Below are 18448 nucleotides of genomic sequence, written 5' to 3'. Positions count from 1 at the left end.
CCGCCGGCATAACCAGAGGACCCATACCACAACAGCGCCACCATGAGCTGTGACTGAGGACGACAGGGAACAGGCACCGAATGCAGTCGAGAAACATGCTTCTGACGGAGGGGGAGCTTCCTCTGAGAAAACTGTCCAGGCTGTGGGGGCGTGTACGGGAACCAGTTACATTCCGGGTTCCTGACACGGAATTCAACCCACCGAAATGACTCACCGTTTGGACGCTTCGTGTTGATAGTCCACCTGATGCCTTGCGCTGGGCGGCCTATCCAGATCTGTTCCTGAGGAATTCAGCGAGGTCATTCCACCGCTTTGACCTTTGACTTGTGTACAATTGAAGGGCTCAGGGCTTGCACTTCAGAGTAATGGCGCACCTGATGCTGCCCCCACCCACACATCTGTCTTTCACCTCACATTGTCTGGTAAAGTTGTGCTCCCTTACTCTGAGGTGCAAGCCCTGAGCCCTTCAGTTATACACTAGTGCGATCACTCTGGTGATGCCCGCCGTGGTGGAATTGCTTGTGAACAGCGTTGCATTCCGTGGGGCGGGAAGGGCCTGCTCTCTGAGACGTTGGTGGCCTGAGGATCCCGACAATGGAATCGGTAGCTCAGGAGAGTGGGAGGGGGACCCAGCACAAATCAGCGATTCAGCTGACATCCCTAAATAGCTCATTGGATTCTCATAGAGCCAGGCTATTTGGCCCACAGCATCCACACTGACTGTCTGACAAGCATCCCACCCAGGCCCATCCCCTGTAAACCATATTTCCTTTGACTAATCTACCTAACCTACACATCCTTGGATACTATGGGGTAATTCAGCATGGCCAATCCACCTGACCTGTACATTTGTGGGAGGAAACCAGAGCACCAGAAGAAACCCACACAGACACAGGGAGAATGTGCAAACACCACACAGACAGTCACCCGAGGCTGGGATCGAACCTGGGTCTCTGGCATTGTGAGGCAACGGTGCTAACCACTGAGCCACCATGCTGCCCCACAGTGGGCAATGTCATAAAGATGTTTCAGTTAGCCTCTTGCCTGTCAGATGGGTGAAGTTGCAATGTCGCAGGGCTCCATGGGGGAGCTGGATGGTGCATTGAGTGATCAGGCTAAGCTTTGATGCTGCTTCAGAGTCCGGTCCACACTGATAGGAGGTGGCAGCCAAGAGGTCACGGCCTGAGATTGTGCAGTCTGCTGGTCGCAGATCTTCAACCCAAAACCGTCACTCATTGGCACCACGTCAGCACTCTCGCCCAAAATAGGCACTCTGTAGTTGGCATAGAAATGACAATTGCACACTACAGCAGTGACAAGGGCTCTTATAAAAATCAACTGATGTATATTTTTTGTTCAGACTAGAAACTGTTTTATTCGATATTTAACCCTGGGCTGAACCTGTCTTCGGAGTGTATGATGGGGACAGTGTAGAGCAAGCTTTACTCTGTATCTAACCGCATGCTAACCCTGTCCTGGGAGTGTGTGATGGGGACAGTGTAGAGGGAGCTTTACTCTGTAACTACCCCATGCTGTCCCTGTCTTGAGAGTGTTTGTTGGGGGACAATGTAGTGGAAGCTTTATTCTGTATCCACCCATGTTGTCCCTCTCCTGGGCATGTATGATGGGGGAACAATGTAGAGGGATCTTAACTCTGTATCTATCCCATGCTATCTCTGTCCCTCAGTGTGTTTTATGGGGACAGTGTAGAGCGAGCTTTACTCTGTATCTAACCCTGTGCTGACCCTGTCCTGGGAGTGTTTTATGGGGACAGTGTAGAGCGAGCTTTACTCTGTATCTAACCCTGTGCTGTCCCTGTCCTGGGAGTGTTTGATGGGGACAGTGCAGAAGGAGCTTTACTCTGTACCTACCCCATGCTGTCCCTGTCCTGGGAGTGTATGACGGGGGACAGTGTAGAGGGATCGTTACTCTGTATCTAAGCTCGTGCAGGCAGTGTTTGATGTAAGAACATTAAGAGGATGGTTTATACCATTTGTTCCCTCAAACCTGCTCAGCTCTTCAATATGATCATGGGGCTTTAACTCCTCTATCCCACCCTCCCACCATATCCTTAGATTCCCTGAAAGGGCAAAACTCCAACTGTACCACTTTCAAATATATTCAACTCTGTGGGACAGAAAATCCCAAGATTCACATCCCTTTGAATGAAGAATATTCCCCTCATCTCAGTCCTACATGATAGGCCCTTTATCCTAATAGCTTCAAGATGGCGTCCAGGCTCTTGCCCAGGGCTCATTCACTCGCACATGCTTTCTTTCTCTTCTTTTATTTCTTTTTACTTCCGCTGGTTTTCTTTCAGTTTTTTTTTCTGTCACATTTCTTTGGAACCTTTTGCAGCGGGTTAGTTAGTGAAATCAGTGTGGCAGATAGAGCGTGCAATGCATGGAGTCGCGGCTGTTCACAGTGACTGGAGGAAGTGGCAGTGGCAGCAGCAACGCCCTCCTGGTATTCGGGGCTGACGGGGACAGCATCGAACTTTTCAAGATGGTGACACCAGCAAGTTGACTTCTCCAAGGAGGGCAGTCGGAATGGATCTCTTGACATAGATGAGAGCGATGGCCTGGTCTGACAGCAGAGTCGGTGACTCCTGGTTACTGTAGGCCCTCTCACCCCAGACCATCAATTCAGTGAACTTTCACAATGCCATCACCAAGGTAAGTAGATCGCATGGTGGTGGCATAGTGGTTAGCACTGTTGCCTGACACGGCCAAGGACCTGGGTTCGATTCCAGTCTCGGGCAACTGTCTGTGTGGAGTTTGCACATTCTTCCCCGTGTCTGCCTGGGTTTCCTCCGGGTGCTCCAGTTGCCTCCCACAGTCCAAAGATGTGCAGGTTAGGTGAATTGACCACGCTAGAATTGCCCATAGTGCTCAGGGATGTGTAGTTTAGGTGTATTAGTCAGGGGAATGGATCTGGGTGGGTTACTCTTCAGAGGGCTGGTATGAACTTGTTTGACTGAAGGGCCTGTTTCCACACTGTAGGGATTCTATTCTATTTTATTTTATCATTCCTTAAGTATGGAGACCAAAATTGCAGGCAGTATTCTAAGCATCGTGGCACCAAATCCCTACACAATTGTAGCAAGGATTGTTTATTTTTGTACCCCAGTCACCATGGAGTAAACACCAACATGCTTCCCTGTTTACACACTGTGCCTGTATGCTCATGTTCTGTGTTCATTTTAGGATCACAGCCAAGTCTCTCTGAATGTTAATATTTGCAAGTTTCACACCTTTAAAAATATTCTGCTTTTCTGTTCCTATGACAAAAATGAGTAACCTCACATTTCCACACACTATACTCCATCTCCCATCTTGTGCCCTAATCACTTAACCTGTCTATATATTTTTGCAGCTTCTCTATGCCCTGCGCACAACTTATATTGCCTGCGAGCTTTGTATTGTCAGCAAATGTAGACGCATTACTCTTTGTCTAAGTCATTAATATAGATTGTATATAAAAGCTGAGGCTGTAGCAGTGATCCTGGCAACTCTCCATTAGTCACTGCACACCGACATAAAGATGCCAAACTTATCCCTCCTCCTTCTTCGTGTCTGTTAACCAATCTTCTATCCATGCACTGACCTTTGGTATGTGAAAAGGGCCAAAGGTAGGTATATGGAGTTGGGCCACAGATGAGCCATGATCTCATTGAACAGTGGATCAGGCTTGAGGGACTGATTCTACCATTTTAGAGACAAGTAAGCCATGTAGACCCAGTCAGAACAAGAGGACGTGGCAGCAATCCACATGCAGGTAAAGTTACATGAATAGGAAAGGTTTAGAGAGATATGAACCAAATGCAGGCTAGTTTAGAATTATGGTCGGCATGGATGAATTAGACCGAAGGATCTGCTTCCATGCTGTATGACTCTATGGCTCAGTTGTAACTTGTGCTTGATTGCTGTCATAATATAAGCCGTATCTTATTTAAGACCAGAGCCCTTTCTTGTTGGATCACTAGTTGGTTTCATCTACCATTTTAGAGCTGAAAATGTGTTGCTGGAAAAGCGCAACAGGTCAGGCAGCATCAAAGGAGCGGGAGAATCGATGTTCCTGAAGCAGGGCTCATGCCCGAAACGTCGATTCTCCTGCTCCTTGGACGCTGCCTGACCTACTGCGCTTTTCCAGCAACACATCTTTCAGCTCTGATCTCTAGCATCTGCAGTCCTCATTTTCTCCTCGAAGAGTTTAAGGTCTGTATGTTCCTGTGAGGATGAAAGGCAAGGTTGGCAGGAATAGGGAACCCCGGATGACAACAGATACTGAAGCTTTGACCAGTAAAAAGGAGGTATGGTTCAGGTACAGGCAGTTGGGATAAAGGGAATCCCTGGAGGTATGTAGGGGGATACAGGAGTTCACTGAGAAAGGCCATCAGGAGGGTGCAAAGGGGGCACGAGACAGCCTTGGCTGAGAAGATTAGGGTGAATCCAAAGAGGTTCTCTAAGTATATTAAGGGAAAAATAATAACTAGAGAGAAAACAGGACCCCTCAAGGACCAAAGTGGACTGTGTGTGAAGAACTGCAGGAGATGAGTGAGGTCCTTAATGAATATTTCTCTTCTGTGTTTACCGTGGAGAGAAATATGAAGACTTGGGAACTTGGCAAAGTTAGCCTTCCCCCAATAAGTCAGTTTTGCCGTGATGGTGCTTGTTAAAAATAAGGCTAAAATGGAACATTCTAAGGCTGATTCCTCTCCAGTTCGGAAGCTGAGTGAGGTGACCTCATCAAAGTGTTTCAGATTATGCCTGGAGTTGATAAGGTACATTGAGAAAAGTTGCTTTTACTTGTGGGATGTGTCCAAAACCATGAATCATAAATATAATTACTGACAGATCCAATAATGAAGTGAGTAGAAATCTCTTTTCCTAGTGTGTTAGAATGTGTAACTTGCCAACTCTATTATGGACTGGTTGAGATGAGTAACACTGATGCATTTAAGGGAAGTTTATGGTGTCCATGAAGGAGAAGGATATAGAAAGGTCACTTAAATAAAAGCAAAATACTGCGGATGCTGGAGCAAATGTAGAGAATTCTGGAGAAGATTAGCAGTTCTAGCAGCATTTGTGGAGAGAGAGAGTGAGAGAGAGAAAGTATTACCCTATCAAGACCTAGAAAGATTTATTAATTAGGGTTAGATGAAATGGAGTGAGAGATGGATTATGTGGAGTGTTAACAACTGTGTAGATCAGTCAAACCACGCAGTGTGTTTCTGGTCTGTCTTCACTGGGGAAGACACAAGCAATCTCCCAGATGTAATAGTGGCTGAAGGACCTGAACTGAAGGGAACTTATATTAGGCAGGAAATGGTGTTGGAGAAACTGTTAGGTCTGAAGGCTGATAAGTCCCCAGGGCCTGATGGTCTACATCCCAGGGTACTGAAGGAGGTGGCTCGGGAAATCGTGGATGCGTTGGTGATCATTTTCCAATGTTCAATAGATTCTCTGTGTGGAGTTTGCACATTCTCCCCGTGTCTGCGTGGGTTTCCTCTCATAGACCAAAGATGTGCAGGTTAGGTGAGTTGGCCATGCTAAATTGCCCATAGTGTTCAGGGATGTGTAGGTTCGAGGAAACATAAAGTAATAGGGTAAGGGAATGGGTCTGAGTGGGATACTCTTCGGAGGGCGGGTGTGGACTTGTTGGGCCGAATGGCCTGTATCCACACTGTAGGGGTTCTATGATTCTATGATCTGATCGAGGTATACTAAATCATGACAAGCAGAGGTAGGGCAGATTGTGAGAATCTTTTCCTTGAGGCAGACTTGTCAAGGACCAGAGGGCATCGGTTTAAGGTGAGGATTAAGTAGTTTAGAGGGAACCTGAGGAAAGATGTTTTCAAGCAGAGGGTTAGAGACAAAAATCTGCAGATGCTGGAATCCAAAATAGACAGGCAGGAGGCTGGGAGAACCCAGTAAGCCAGGCAGCATCAGGAGGGGGAGAAGTTGACGTTTCAGGTGTAACCCTTCTTCAGGACGAGGGGTGGGTGTGGGGAAGCTGCTGATAAAGGGGGTGGTGGGGGCAGGATGCTCCCTGCCACTAACTGGGTCCATTCCTCACATTGACCAACCAGGGTCGTACCATCTACCCGTCTTCCCCTATCCCCACTTCACCACCCTGGCCCTACCACCCCCTTTATCTGCAGCCTTCCCCCCAAACCCACCCCGAGTCCTGAAGAAGGATTACACCTAAAACGTCAACTTCACCTCCTGATGCTGCCTGGCTTGCTGTGTTCTTCCAGCCTCCTGCCTGTCTCATCAAACAGAGGGTGGCAGAAATAAGGAATGTGCAACCTGAGAGGATAGTAGAGGCAGATACTGGAGCAACATTTAAGAAGTATCTGGACAATCATTTAAAACAGAAGACTATGGAAATAGAGTGCAGGGAAATAGAGTTAGTATACTTTGGTCATGGCATAGATGTGGTGGGCCGAAGGGTCTGTTTCTATACCATAGGACTATGGAAACCTATAATTGCCAGATCCTCAGCAATTCCGTTTTTATTTCAAGTAGAGTTGGCAGAGTCAGGCAATGGCACACAGCTCAAAGAAATGGGAGAAAATTGGCAGCAACTCGGGGATGGGAGTGGAGAAAATAACATCACTTCATAGAGAGAACAGTTACGATTAAGGAGACACGAGAACAGCCTACTGCATTGCCATTCCATCTGTTTCCCCACTACTTTTTCTGCAACAACTGCTTGCTGTTGTCACTCATCCCCAACATCATCCATTAATCACTGACGAACAAAAGGCTGGCCGTATCGTCAGTGCTGATTTGGCGTGGGAGGAGGCTCTTCAGCTCCTCAGGCCTGACCCACCATTTCATGAGGTGAAAGTGGGTACTGCAGATGCTGGAGATCAGAGTTAAGATTAGAGTGGGGCTGGAAAAGCACCGCGGGTCAGGCAGCATCCGAGGAGCAGGAAAAATCGACATTTTGGGCAAAAGCCCTTCATCAGGAATGTTTCATTAGATCGTGGGGAATCCATATAAATCTAACAATTTTGAAATTTTCCACTGACTCAGCGCAGCAGCTGTTTTGGGGGGAAGAGAGTTTCAGATTTCCTTTTCCCTTTTTATGAAGAAGTATCATTGCCCCCTTGCAGCTCCAGTTTTAAGATCATGCCTCTTCTTCAAGCTAAGTAATTTCCCTCTGCCCTCTCAACTCCTTGAATCATCTTAAACAGCTTATATAAATCAACTGCAAGTCTTGTGTATACAGGCCTACCCCCTATAATTTACTCTTATTCCTCGTCCCAGTGCTATTCTGGTGAACTTGCACTCCCTAAGAACAACACTTCCTTCCTGAAGTGTGGGGCTCCCAATAGAATGCAGTAACCAGCTGTCCAACCAATAGCAAAAGGCATTGCAGAATCTTCATCAGTGGTTCTGCACGATGTGCTGTCTGTCTTCCATCACAGTCATAGAGTCATACAGCACGGAAACAGACCCTTCAGTCCAACCAGTCCATGTCAAACATCGTCCTAAACTAAACTACTCCCAGCTGCCTGCTCCTGACCCATATCCCCCCCAAACATTTCCTATTCATGTACTTATACCAATGTCTTTTAAACTTTGTAAATGTGCCTGCATCCACTGCTCCCATCACGTGTACCATTCCTATTCGCTAACAGTGACCTAAAACCTCTTGTGTTTGCAGTGAATAACAGCCAACAGGGAAACCAGACGACAAGATAAGAAGCAAAGAGGCAGCTGCAACGTCCATCACCTCCACTCAACAAGGCACAGCCCAGAATCTTCCGGACCATATAGAAGTGGTCTCACCATTGGCTCCGGTGCGCGCACTGCCTTTTCCTGAAAACCCCACTGCTTCCTTTCTCCGATTCCGACTGTGCTCGGGAGGACCGACGTCCCGTTTGTATAATAGCTGTACATTTTTCCTCCCTCCTCCCCTCCCCGGATCCCGGTGGGTTTTTGTTTTCAATGACAACCATTCTCGGGTTTGGAGAGGACCGGGGATGTTTTCTGAAAATAGATGTGAAGAGGGAATGTTACACTTTACGAAAAGAAAAATCTTCATAACCGTCTTGTGTCTTGTTTGAGCACCTCCTCCTCTCCCACCCCCCCCCCCCCCCCCCCACCGTCTGTGTATATGTGCAGAGTTGGTGCATGAGATAACCAAGGTAAAGAAGGTGAGAGCTCCTTATTCCAGGGACCTGAGGCCTTTATTCCAGGCTGAGCCTCCCTGTGCAATACCGAGAGAATGCAGCAAAGCCAACAGTTCTGCTTTTCGGATGAGACTCTGAGCAGAGACCCCAGCTGCCCTCCTCAGGTAGACATTAAGGATCCCATGGCACCTCTACAAAGAAGAGCAGGTGGGGGCCTGGTGGAGTTTTATTCCTTGATCCCCATCATTAAAACAGATTACCTGATCATTGACCTGTTTGCTGATTGTGAGATCTTGCTGTCTGCCAGTTGTGTGATGCTTTTTTTTTTCTGCATCGTTTCTGCACTTTGAAGGGTATGCAATTGGCTGTGAAGCACTTTGACATGTCTAGAGGCTTCCAAAACAAGCTACGAAAATGCACTTTTTTTTGGTGTAGGTTCAGATGCTTCTGGCATCTTGTTGACTGCCCAGCGTGTTGCTGCGCATCTTGCCTGACAAATCGGCGTTCATCGGGTTTTATCGGGTAGTTCCTCAGAAGGCTGTGCATTTGTTTCCTGATGCCTTTGCTGGCACACTTACCGATAAGGGGATCCTAGGGGTTATGAAGCTCTATCCACCACTGTTAGCAGGGCGGGATATAAAGTTAATACGTTGATTAGCCGTCTGTGTCCCTTGGCTTGGGGACGGGTGGAGGGTGCTAATCTCAGGCCTCAGGCTAATCACCAGGCAGTGTTGGAAGAGAAGAAGTGTCAAAGCAAGCAGAAAGGAGCCTCCAACATCGAAAGGAGGATAAAGGAATGCAGCACCAGAAGGGCACTAATGGACCCCTCAAGCCGATTCCATGATTTCACTGCACCCACTAGTCTGAATCTTAAATCCACTTACCACCTGGTTCCAGACTCCCTAATGTCGTTGCCTCTCACAAATCTATCCATCTCAGGTTTGAAACTGCCCCACCTGAACCCCACCAATGTTATTTTTACCGGGACAGCGTTCCAGATGGCTATTCTTTATGTAAATATATAACTTCAACTTTACTTATAAGTGGCCCAGCTTTGATATTTGGTCATCTCTATGCTGCCCCCTCCACCAACCCTACCCATGACCATGACTGATTCACTAATCAGACATACTAGTTTCTATCTAACCTATCACAGTTAGATCTCCCCTTAATTTCCTATACCCAATATATAGTGTATCCTGTTCCACTAATGCCATTCTGGTGAATCTGTGGTAGAGCCTTTGTCTTTGTTGAGGCTATATCTGAATGCAGTACTCCAGATGATTATAGAATCCCTACAGTGAGGAAACAGACCCTTCAGCCCAACAGATCCACACTGACTCTCCGAAGAGTAACCCACCCAGACCCATTCCCCTACCCTACTACTGTACGTGTACCCCTGATTAATGTACCTAACCTACACATTCCTGGACACTATGGGACAATTTAGCATGGCCAATTCACCTGACCTGCACATCTTTGGACTGTGGGAGGAAACCCACGCAGACACGGGGAGAATGTGCAAACTCCACACAGTCAGTCGCCTGAGGCGGGAATCGAACTCGGGTCCCTGGCACTGTGAGGCAGCAGTGCTAACCACTGAGCAAGTTATATTCTATCATATAACAGAAATAAAAATTCTTTTTGAACACAAAGCCCATGGTCTAGTCCAGCAGCGACTCTTCAGCTAATGGGATTAGAGGGTCACAGAATTGTTATGAGAGTTAGTCTGCCCATTATTGTCTGGGCTGGATCTCTGAATCAACAGCTGTCATCATGCCATTCTGCTGCCTCCCCAGCAAATCCTTCCTTTTCAAAGAACAGCCTAACTTCCTTTTGAATGCTTCAGTTGAATCTGCCTCCACCTCACCCTTGATCAGCATTCCAAATCTGAGCCACTCGTTCCTGTGAAAATCTTATTCTCACGTCCCCTTTGCTTCTTTTGACAAATACATTGCATCTGTGTTCTCCTGTTCTCCATCCCTTTATAGAGCATAGGAGCGGGCCCTTCAGCCCACGCTGTTGAGCTGAACACGACACCAAATTAAACTAATTCCTTCTGCCTATCCTTGGACCATATCCCTCCATTCCTTGCATATTCACTTGCTTATCTAACAGCCCCTATCGAATCTGCCTCTGCCACCACCCCTGACAGCACATTCCAGACTTCTGCCACTCTCTGTGTAAAAAAACTTGCCCCTTCAAATCTCCTTTGACCGTCCCCCCCCCTCCCCATCTTAAATGCATGCCCCCACCCCAGTATTAGACATTTCAACTCTGGGGAAACGATTCTGACCGTCAACCCTATCCATGCATCTTATAATTTTAGAGACTTCTATCGGGTCTCCCCTCTGCCACTCCAGGGAAAACGACCCGAGTTTTTCTAGCCTCTCCTTATATAGCTTGTACCCAGTAATCCAGGCAGCATCCTGGAAAACCTCTTCTGCTCTCTCTCCGCATCTTTCCTTGAATGTGGCAATTGGAATTGAACACCACACCCTTTCATGAATGAGAACAATTTCTCTCTGTCTATGGCCCTTGTGGTTCTGAATAGCTGGGGTGAAGGTCACTGGGCTACCTATACTTGAAGCTCCAACAAGCTCTCTGTCCCTTCTGAAGGTTAGATTTATGCACTGCATTGACAGTACTTTACTGCACAAATGTTCCCTATTGTTGTGTTACACTGGCTCAGTAATGATGAATTGATTGGCCTTCATCTATTCCCTTGCAGTTTAAGTTCTGTGTCAGGTCAAGCACAGAAAGGCAGCGTAATTCTGGGCAGTACGTGAGTCACATGTTTGTACTGCCCCGTCCGTAATCCTGGCCTGGCATTGGGTCTGTTGTGAGAATCTCAATTGTTGACAGCTGGAGGGTCACTGGTCAAGAACGTCCCCTGTCACTGTGAGATCAGCACACCACAAAGTGGGAGGTCAAACTGAGGGGGAGATGGAGATGGCATTGAGGGCACCAGTGATGGTGAAGTCATGTGTCATACCAGGATGACCGAATGAGAGAAAGGGCTGGGTAAAGGACTGAGATGGCGAATCAATGGTGGAAGGTAACACAGGAACCTGAAACCATCAGGGCTTCAAAGATGGGTTGAGAATTCATATGTACCACCTAAAATGTGATTATTCCACGTGATTAGCATGAACTAATCAGTAATGACAGTGGCTCGTGGCGGAATCTTTAATGGTAGTTGGAACTCAATTCTGACACACTGTGTCACTCTGACTCTTTTCCTGGATTTTACCAGCGTATCACAGAGCTCTAGCTAATGAGGTGCTTGCCAAAAAGTCCCGGTTCAGTTTCTTTTTATTTTAAATGAACAAATTGACCCACAATTTCCATCTTCAAATTGTAACTTCTGTGAATAAGGTTGCTGTCTCGTCTAATCACCAGTGAGGTGACACCATGGAGAAGGAGGAGGTGCAGAAATCAAGAGTACATGTTTTATGTATATTTGAATGTATTATACTGTTCAGTGTTTGGTTCCTTTTTGTTCACTATTTATAGTTTTTGAAGTGCTTGTTTTTCACTTGTGGCTCATCCCCCGGCCTGTCCTCTTCCCCTTCCGCACCCTCCTCACCTGCACATTGTTGGCTGCCAGGTTTTCAGGCCATGCCTTTGTTGTGAGAAAGTTTGGACCTACTCTCTGCAAAGGACTGCTTCATTTGTGACCTGGGGGCGTTTGGAGTGGGAGTGAATGTTTGCCAGCCAAAGAGGGTTCAGCTATTCTTGCAAACGTGCTTGGAAAATACTATTTTAAAAAGAAAAGTCACAGTACAGTCCAGATTGGTGTCGGGTTGAATGCTATCTGTACCTGCTAACATCAAAGGGGCAGTGTGAATTGCAGTGGTGTACTCTTAACCAGATCTCACAATCTAAATCTCAAACTCCTCATTCTTAAAATGACAACTTCACTCAAAGAAGCCCAAAGCAGAATTTCCCAAAGTATTTTCCATTGCAACTCCATGTAGCACTTCAAACTTAGCATGTTTCCCAGATACCAACAAAAAAACCAAACCAGCAGCATATATATCAAGAATACAGTTATTAAACTATGTGTGTTGCAGATCTACACACATAAGTAAGAAAAATAAATAAATAAGAGAATCTTCATTTTAATTAACTTCTTAAAAATCTTACTTTATGCACGTTTCAGCAAATCTCTCCCTATTCCCCAGTGACAGAAGCCTCAGTGAAGGCCCTCTTATTACTGTTTCCTTGCCAGGATGCCAATAGATGTCTCCTGCTGCACTCTGGTGCCTATAATGAAGGCAGCCATCTGAATGCTGCACTGTACCCCCTATAAAGATGGCAGCCATGCTAATATCCTGCAATACTTCGCCCCCTAAAAAGATGGTGGCCATGCAACGACCTGGCTGCATTTTCCCCCTATAATGATGATGGCTGGAAAGATGTATCATCACTGGGAGAAGCCCAGCAGCCCTTGCAGGGAAGTGAGATTGCCACCACAACTATTGCTTCTGAGACCCTAACAAGGGTCACGACCCACAGTTTGAGAAGCGCTGGCCCAAGACTATTGAGTGGGATTTGTTATTGGAGGTTTTACCACGTCATCCCGTCACCAACTGTCCAGACTTCAGCTATTGGTCACTTCTCAATGCCCACTGCCTTCCAAGCCAACTGAGACGTGATCAAATCTTCATGATGTGATTGGATGATTCTTGGCTGTTGACCACACAGCTAATTCTGAAACACACGTTCAAAGAAAACGAAACAAGAGAAAGAGTCACCCACAATTGATATCAATTATGTTTCCTTTTTAGTTTGCCACAGCGATGTCCATGGAGGTTAATGTCCAACTCCTGGAGACCGCAGTACACTCCTGGAGTTTGGCAGTTCTGTAGATAGCGTAGTGTACTTGGGCATGGGCTTGAACTCAGGCAAAATCTGTGAAGATCCAATCAAAATGGGGCATCCCAATTGGATCTGAATATAATGGATTTTAGTTTCATTTCCACAATCTAGCGGGCTCCGAGAGATACCATGCACTCTTGTACAAGTGCTGGATGATGCTTGCAATCTGAATGGTTCTGTTCACACACAATCTTTCCTTCTTCGTTCTCTTTCCTTGCTGTTTCTGGTAGATTGACTTCCATATTGAAAGTTTCATTCAACCCACTTACGTTTCTAATAGTCACATTATTTCTTGCTGTAATTTCCAGCTTAATAACAATGTTGAAGAAGAATTGCTGGAATAACACTTAGTCAGCTAACAATGATGGCTTAAAGCATAAAAACTAAACTTCTAAAGAAGTTCATTCATGGGATGCGGTCGTTGATAGCAAGGTCAGCATTTGATGCTCAGCCTTAATTGCCCTTCAACTTATAGCAAAGGGTAGTTAAAATTCAACAACATTGTCTTTGATCTGAAGCAGGTAGCAGGACAACAATAAGGTTAGCAGATTCTCTTCTGAGAGAGGACGGCAATGAACCAGATGGTGCTTTTACAACGATCAATGATAGCTTCCCTGTCTCCATGGCTGAGTCCCGATTTGAGTAATTGAATTCCAATTCTATCCACTGCCTGAGCTTCTGCAGCATCAGTCCAGTGGTATTACCGCTGCCACACCATCATCTTCTGTAATAAAGATAACTGAGATGCAACCCATTAAGGCTATTCTTTCATCTAATATATTCACTTCTATGGTTACACACACACACACATCATCCCAGCCAACACTAGCCCAACCATTCATCTCATGTCAGGGCACATGGTTACAGCCCCATTGATTTGAATTGGATTAGCTTTATTGTCACATGCACTCAAATGAGTGCAATGAAAAGTTTGCACTGGCGCCACTGATGGCGCCATCTTCGATATACGAAACCAAGGTACAGATACTTAAGTATTTGATGTAAAATCGATAAAATAATATATATAAGGTCCAGCATAAGAATGAAAAGGAAAAACAGAAAATGTACTCAATTTACAGTCCATATGGAAACATAGCCTCCAGACCACACAGGGCCCAGTCTATAGCAACATTGGGCTTCAAAACTCGAGGCTTAACCTCCCCTCGGCAGCATCCAGTCTGGGACTCAACCCCCCCCCCCTCCACCCCCCGCTGCGGCATCCAGTCCAGGATCCACTCTCCCGCGGTGGCCTCAGGTCCAGGACTCACCTCCCTGTGGTGGTCTCCAGTCCAGGACTCACCTCTCCCCATTGGTCTCCAGTCCAGGACTCACCTCTCCCCATTGGTCTCCAGTCCAGGACTAACCTCTCCCCATTGGTCTCCAATCCAGGACTCACCTCTCCCCATTGGTCTCCAGTCCAGGACTCACCTCTCCCCATTGGTCTCCAGTCCAGGACTAACCTCTCCCCATTGGTCTCCAGTCCAGGACTCACTTCTCCCCATTGGTCTCCAGTCCAGGACTCACCTCTCCTCATTGGTCTCCAGTCCAGGACTCACCTCTCCCCATTGGTCTCCAGTCCAGGACTCACCTCTCCTCATTGGTCTCCAATCCAGGACTCACCTCTCCCCATTGGTCTCCAGTCCAGGACTCACCTCTCCCCATTGGTCTCCAGTCCAGGACTCACCTCTCCCCATTGGTCTCCAATCCAGGACTCACCTCTCCCCATTGGTCTCCAATCCAGGACTCACCTCTCCCCATTGGTCTCCAATCCAGGACTCACCTCTCCCCATTGGTCTCCGTCCAGGACTCACCTCTCCCCATTGGTCTCCAATCCAGGACTCACCTCTCCCCATTGGTCTCCAGTCCAGGACTCACCCCCCTGTGATGGTCTCCGTCCAGGACTCACCTCTCCCCATTGGTCTCCGTCCAGGACTCACCCCCCTGTGGTGGTCTCCATCCAGGACTCACCTCTCCCCATTGGTCTCCTGTCCATGACTAACCTCTCCCCATTGGTCTCCTGTCCAGGACTCACCTCTCCCCATTGGTCTCCTGTCCATGACTAACCTCTCCCCATTGGTCTCCTGTCCAGGACTCACCTCTCCCCATTGGTCTCCAGTCCAGAACTCACCTCTCCCCATTGGTCTCCAGTCCATGACTAACCTCTCCCCATTGATCTCCAGTCCAGGACTCACCTCTCCCCATTGGTCTCCAGTCCAGGACTTACCCTCCTGCGATGGCCCTCAAGTCCCTGACTTGCCTTCTCCTTTCCCATCTGAGTAAATTTAAAAAGTTTTTAAAAAGTTAAAAGGTTTTAGAATAAACACAAACGGCAGAAAGAAAAAGCAGATGAGCTCTGACATGGGAGCCATATTGATATAGAGCGAGGGCAAGTGGGGACATTGTGTCCTGAATTTGAATGTAGGAATTGGTATATGCCTCTGAGCCCATTGAGCCTGTTCCTCTAGTCAATTAAATCAAGTCTGATGTGTACCTCAAACCTATTGAGGCTGCCTTAGTTTCCACAATGACACCCAACCAAAGATAAAGAATCAATGACATTTTGAGAGAGTCAGTGCAAGGTTTCCACTACCTTGTCCATGGAAAAAATCCCTTCCTCATTTTACTCCAAAATGACCCAGCTCTAATAATTTTAAGACTATTCCTCCATTTTCGGATTATTTTTCCACCAGAGAAAATGGTTTCTCCCTACTTACCTGATCAAATTAAAGTATTATTTCAGCATCAGCCCCTCAAAGCTTTTGAAGCTTAAAAGAATCAGAGTTAGTATAACCAATGCTCAGTGTGCTTTTTCATTAATTCTTTCATGAGAGATGTTTGTTGCTGTAAAGGGCAGCATTTATGGCTGGTAGAGGTGTGGGTTTTGGAAGGTGCTGCTGAAGGAGCTCTACTGAGTTGCTGCAATGCATCTTGTCGCTCTTCAAGTTCTGCTATTGAAGTTCTGTGACCATTCCAATGCCAGTATATCACACTTGAGGTATGGTATGTAAAATGAAATACAGCACCTCAGCTGAACTCCACAAAAGGCTCCATATAAAATATGGCTTTATCTTGCTTCACTTTGTAGCTCAATTCCCTTGAGACAACAGCCAACTTTCCATTCACCTTTTTGTTTATTTGTTGTACCTGTCCACCAAGTCTTGTTGTGCATTGACATCGAAATCCCTTCGCTCCTCCACAGCTCCCAGTCTCACATTATCAGGCAATATTCCCATCTGTCTCTCTCACATCCAAAGTAGATGAGCTTGCACATTGAATTCTGCCTGTTCTTGGTTTGCCAACTCTCTTGATCTGTCTTAATCCTTTTATAATTTCCTACTCATCAACGTGCCTCCCTAATTTAGTATAATCTACAAACTGGATATTGTTTCATCAACGTCATTAATAAATCTGGTGAAAAGATGAAGCCCTGGTCAACTTGGCACATCCTGACAACCACAGAGCAAACTTTATATCCGTCCTTTCTGCTCCTACCTCCGAACAAATACCAGTCCACTTTGCAAGAGTGTGTGGTCTCCTTGTTGCTAATCTCTTGTTTGGAGCCTTATCAAAGCACAACAAAGAACATTAGAAACAAGAGCTTCCATTTGTGATTCAAGCCAAGGCAGTAGGGTTGGTTCCCATTCTGTATACAATAGGCACCATGGTCTTTTGCATGTTTAAGGGTGTGTTGGTGTGTTACTTGTAGTAATTAAATGTACTCCTATGAGGGTAGAGTTGGATTTCATGTGAAATTAATAAAATATTATAAAGATCAGAAACTCTTTCCCAACTTTCTCATTTGACCTTTCCTGATGCAGTGGGGGGGGGGGGGGGTGGTAAGTGCAACTAACAATGTCTGTTCTCTCATCTGTAAGCTTCGAACACCATTCAGCTTTAAGCAGTGTGCACTGCAATCTTCTGTTGGATCGGGTGAAACCTGGTAAGCAAAGTAAGACCATGAGGTGACTCTAGAGTCCAACATTGGTCTCTGTAGCCTCCTACCTGAAAATGGCAGCCCAGCTACTAGTAGGAGAAGTATTGGACGATACATTTATATTAGACAGGCTGTTTGGGGTAGAACTGCAACATCGGTTGAACCCATTTGAAAGTATTCCTTCTTAGTATTGTTGCAAATGGTACCCTCCTCCATGAGGGAGCAACTTTCAGCCTGCCTAGTGCAGATTTTAGACACAGGTAAGACTCAAGGCTAATTAGTGCAAAAGCTGTGGAGGAAAACCTTGTGGAAGGTGTGACATAAAGGAACTTATGAGGGTAGATCTTTTCTGATGTTACCATTGTTCTGATCTTTCAGCAGTTCCCTTGTCCCACCAGAGAGCTTCTGTCTAGTTTGTGTTGTGTTCAAAATAGCTGGTTTCTCCATTTGTAATTGGACTATTCATGAAATATATAAGTGGAAACAGCCTGACAACCAGACACTGATGAAGGAAACTTTGAATAAATTATAATTATGATTGTCCACTTCTCCCCCCCCCCCCCCCTCAATGTTGTGTATCTAAACACAACTCTCACACAGAACTCCACACTGATCAACCCAGGTTACCCACTCAAAAAGAACCAGCTTAGAGAGAGTTCACACTCCAACTGGACTGGAGCAGTGCAATCAAGGAAGGATTTCTACAAGATCATAATGATTGGGGTCAAGGCCATGGCTTGTTTCATTTGTTCTGAGACTTTGAATTGTGACCTTTTGAGTACAATTGTATTGTGTTTATGTAAATGACAACTTTGGGAGGCACTTGCTTTGTTGTCTTCGTGTGGCTACTGCTGATCCCTTTGGGTGTTTACCTTTCTTTCCTGAGGTTTTGTACGTAAATTAATTTCATACAGTACCAGTTCTGTATTAATATCAATAAAGATGTTTGACACTGAAACTCTGACTCTAGTTTTATACAATGAAAGACAAAGGGAGTTAAATATTTTTGTTTCCTATTTCTTACCAAAATTTCCCCTTCCCAGGCACTAAAGAACTTTTGGGATAAGATCTCACTGGTGCCAATCTTCCAAACATGGTGGCAGCGGGCTTTCAGAACTGTCCCTGTCTTGGTGTCACCCCACCTCCCACCTACAGCCAATTCCAACAAGGGCTCTCCAGCAGTGATCAAGAGCAGGAATGACCTGTCAGGAATCATAGAATCCCTACATTATGGAAACAGGCCCTTCAGCCCAACAAGTCCACACCAAGCCTCCAAAGAGTAACCCATCTTTCAAACCCGTTCCTCTACATTTACCCCTGACTAATATGCCTAACCTACACATCCCTGAACACTATGAGCAATTTAGCATGGCCAATTCACTTAAACCACACATCTTTAGATTGTGGGAGGAAACCGGGCCACCCGGAGGAAACCCACACAGACACGGGGAGAACGTACAAACTCCACACAGATGGCCACCCAA

The 18448-nt window shown here is 46.2% G+C and overlaps 1 protein-coding gene across 5 annotated transcripts in view; it reads left to right on the top strand.

The window, feature by feature from the left end:
• Window positions 1-17922, top strand: part of LOC140453171 (RNA-binding Raly-like protein) — a 1408367-nt gene extending 1390445 nt beyond the window's left edge. For all 5 annotated transcript variants that reach the window (XM_072547650.1, XM_072547651.1, XM_072547653.1 and 2 more), the window contains one exon: window positions 7678-17922. Coding sequence is in view for 1 of the 5 variants with exons in the window: in XM_072547652.1 (XP_072403753.1) it covers window positions 7678-7680 (3 nt within the window). In the remaining 4 variants the exon portion in view is untranslated. The remainder of the gene's footprint in view (window positions 1-7677) is intronic.
• Window positions 17923-18448: the final 526 nt, after the last annotated feature.

The sequence above is a fragment of the Chiloscyllium punctatum genome, chromosome 26, assembly GCF_047496795.1.
Source record: "Chiloscyllium punctatum isolate Juve2018m chromosome 26, sChiPun1.3, whole genome shotgun sequence".
Taxonomy (NCBI): Eukaryota; Metazoa; Chordata; class Chondrichthyes; order Orectolobiformes; family Hemiscylliidae; genus Chiloscyllium; species Chiloscyllium punctatum.
The sequence above is the reverse complement of the archived record's forward strand: the minus strand, read 5'-3'. Positions and strand labels throughout refer to the sequence as shown.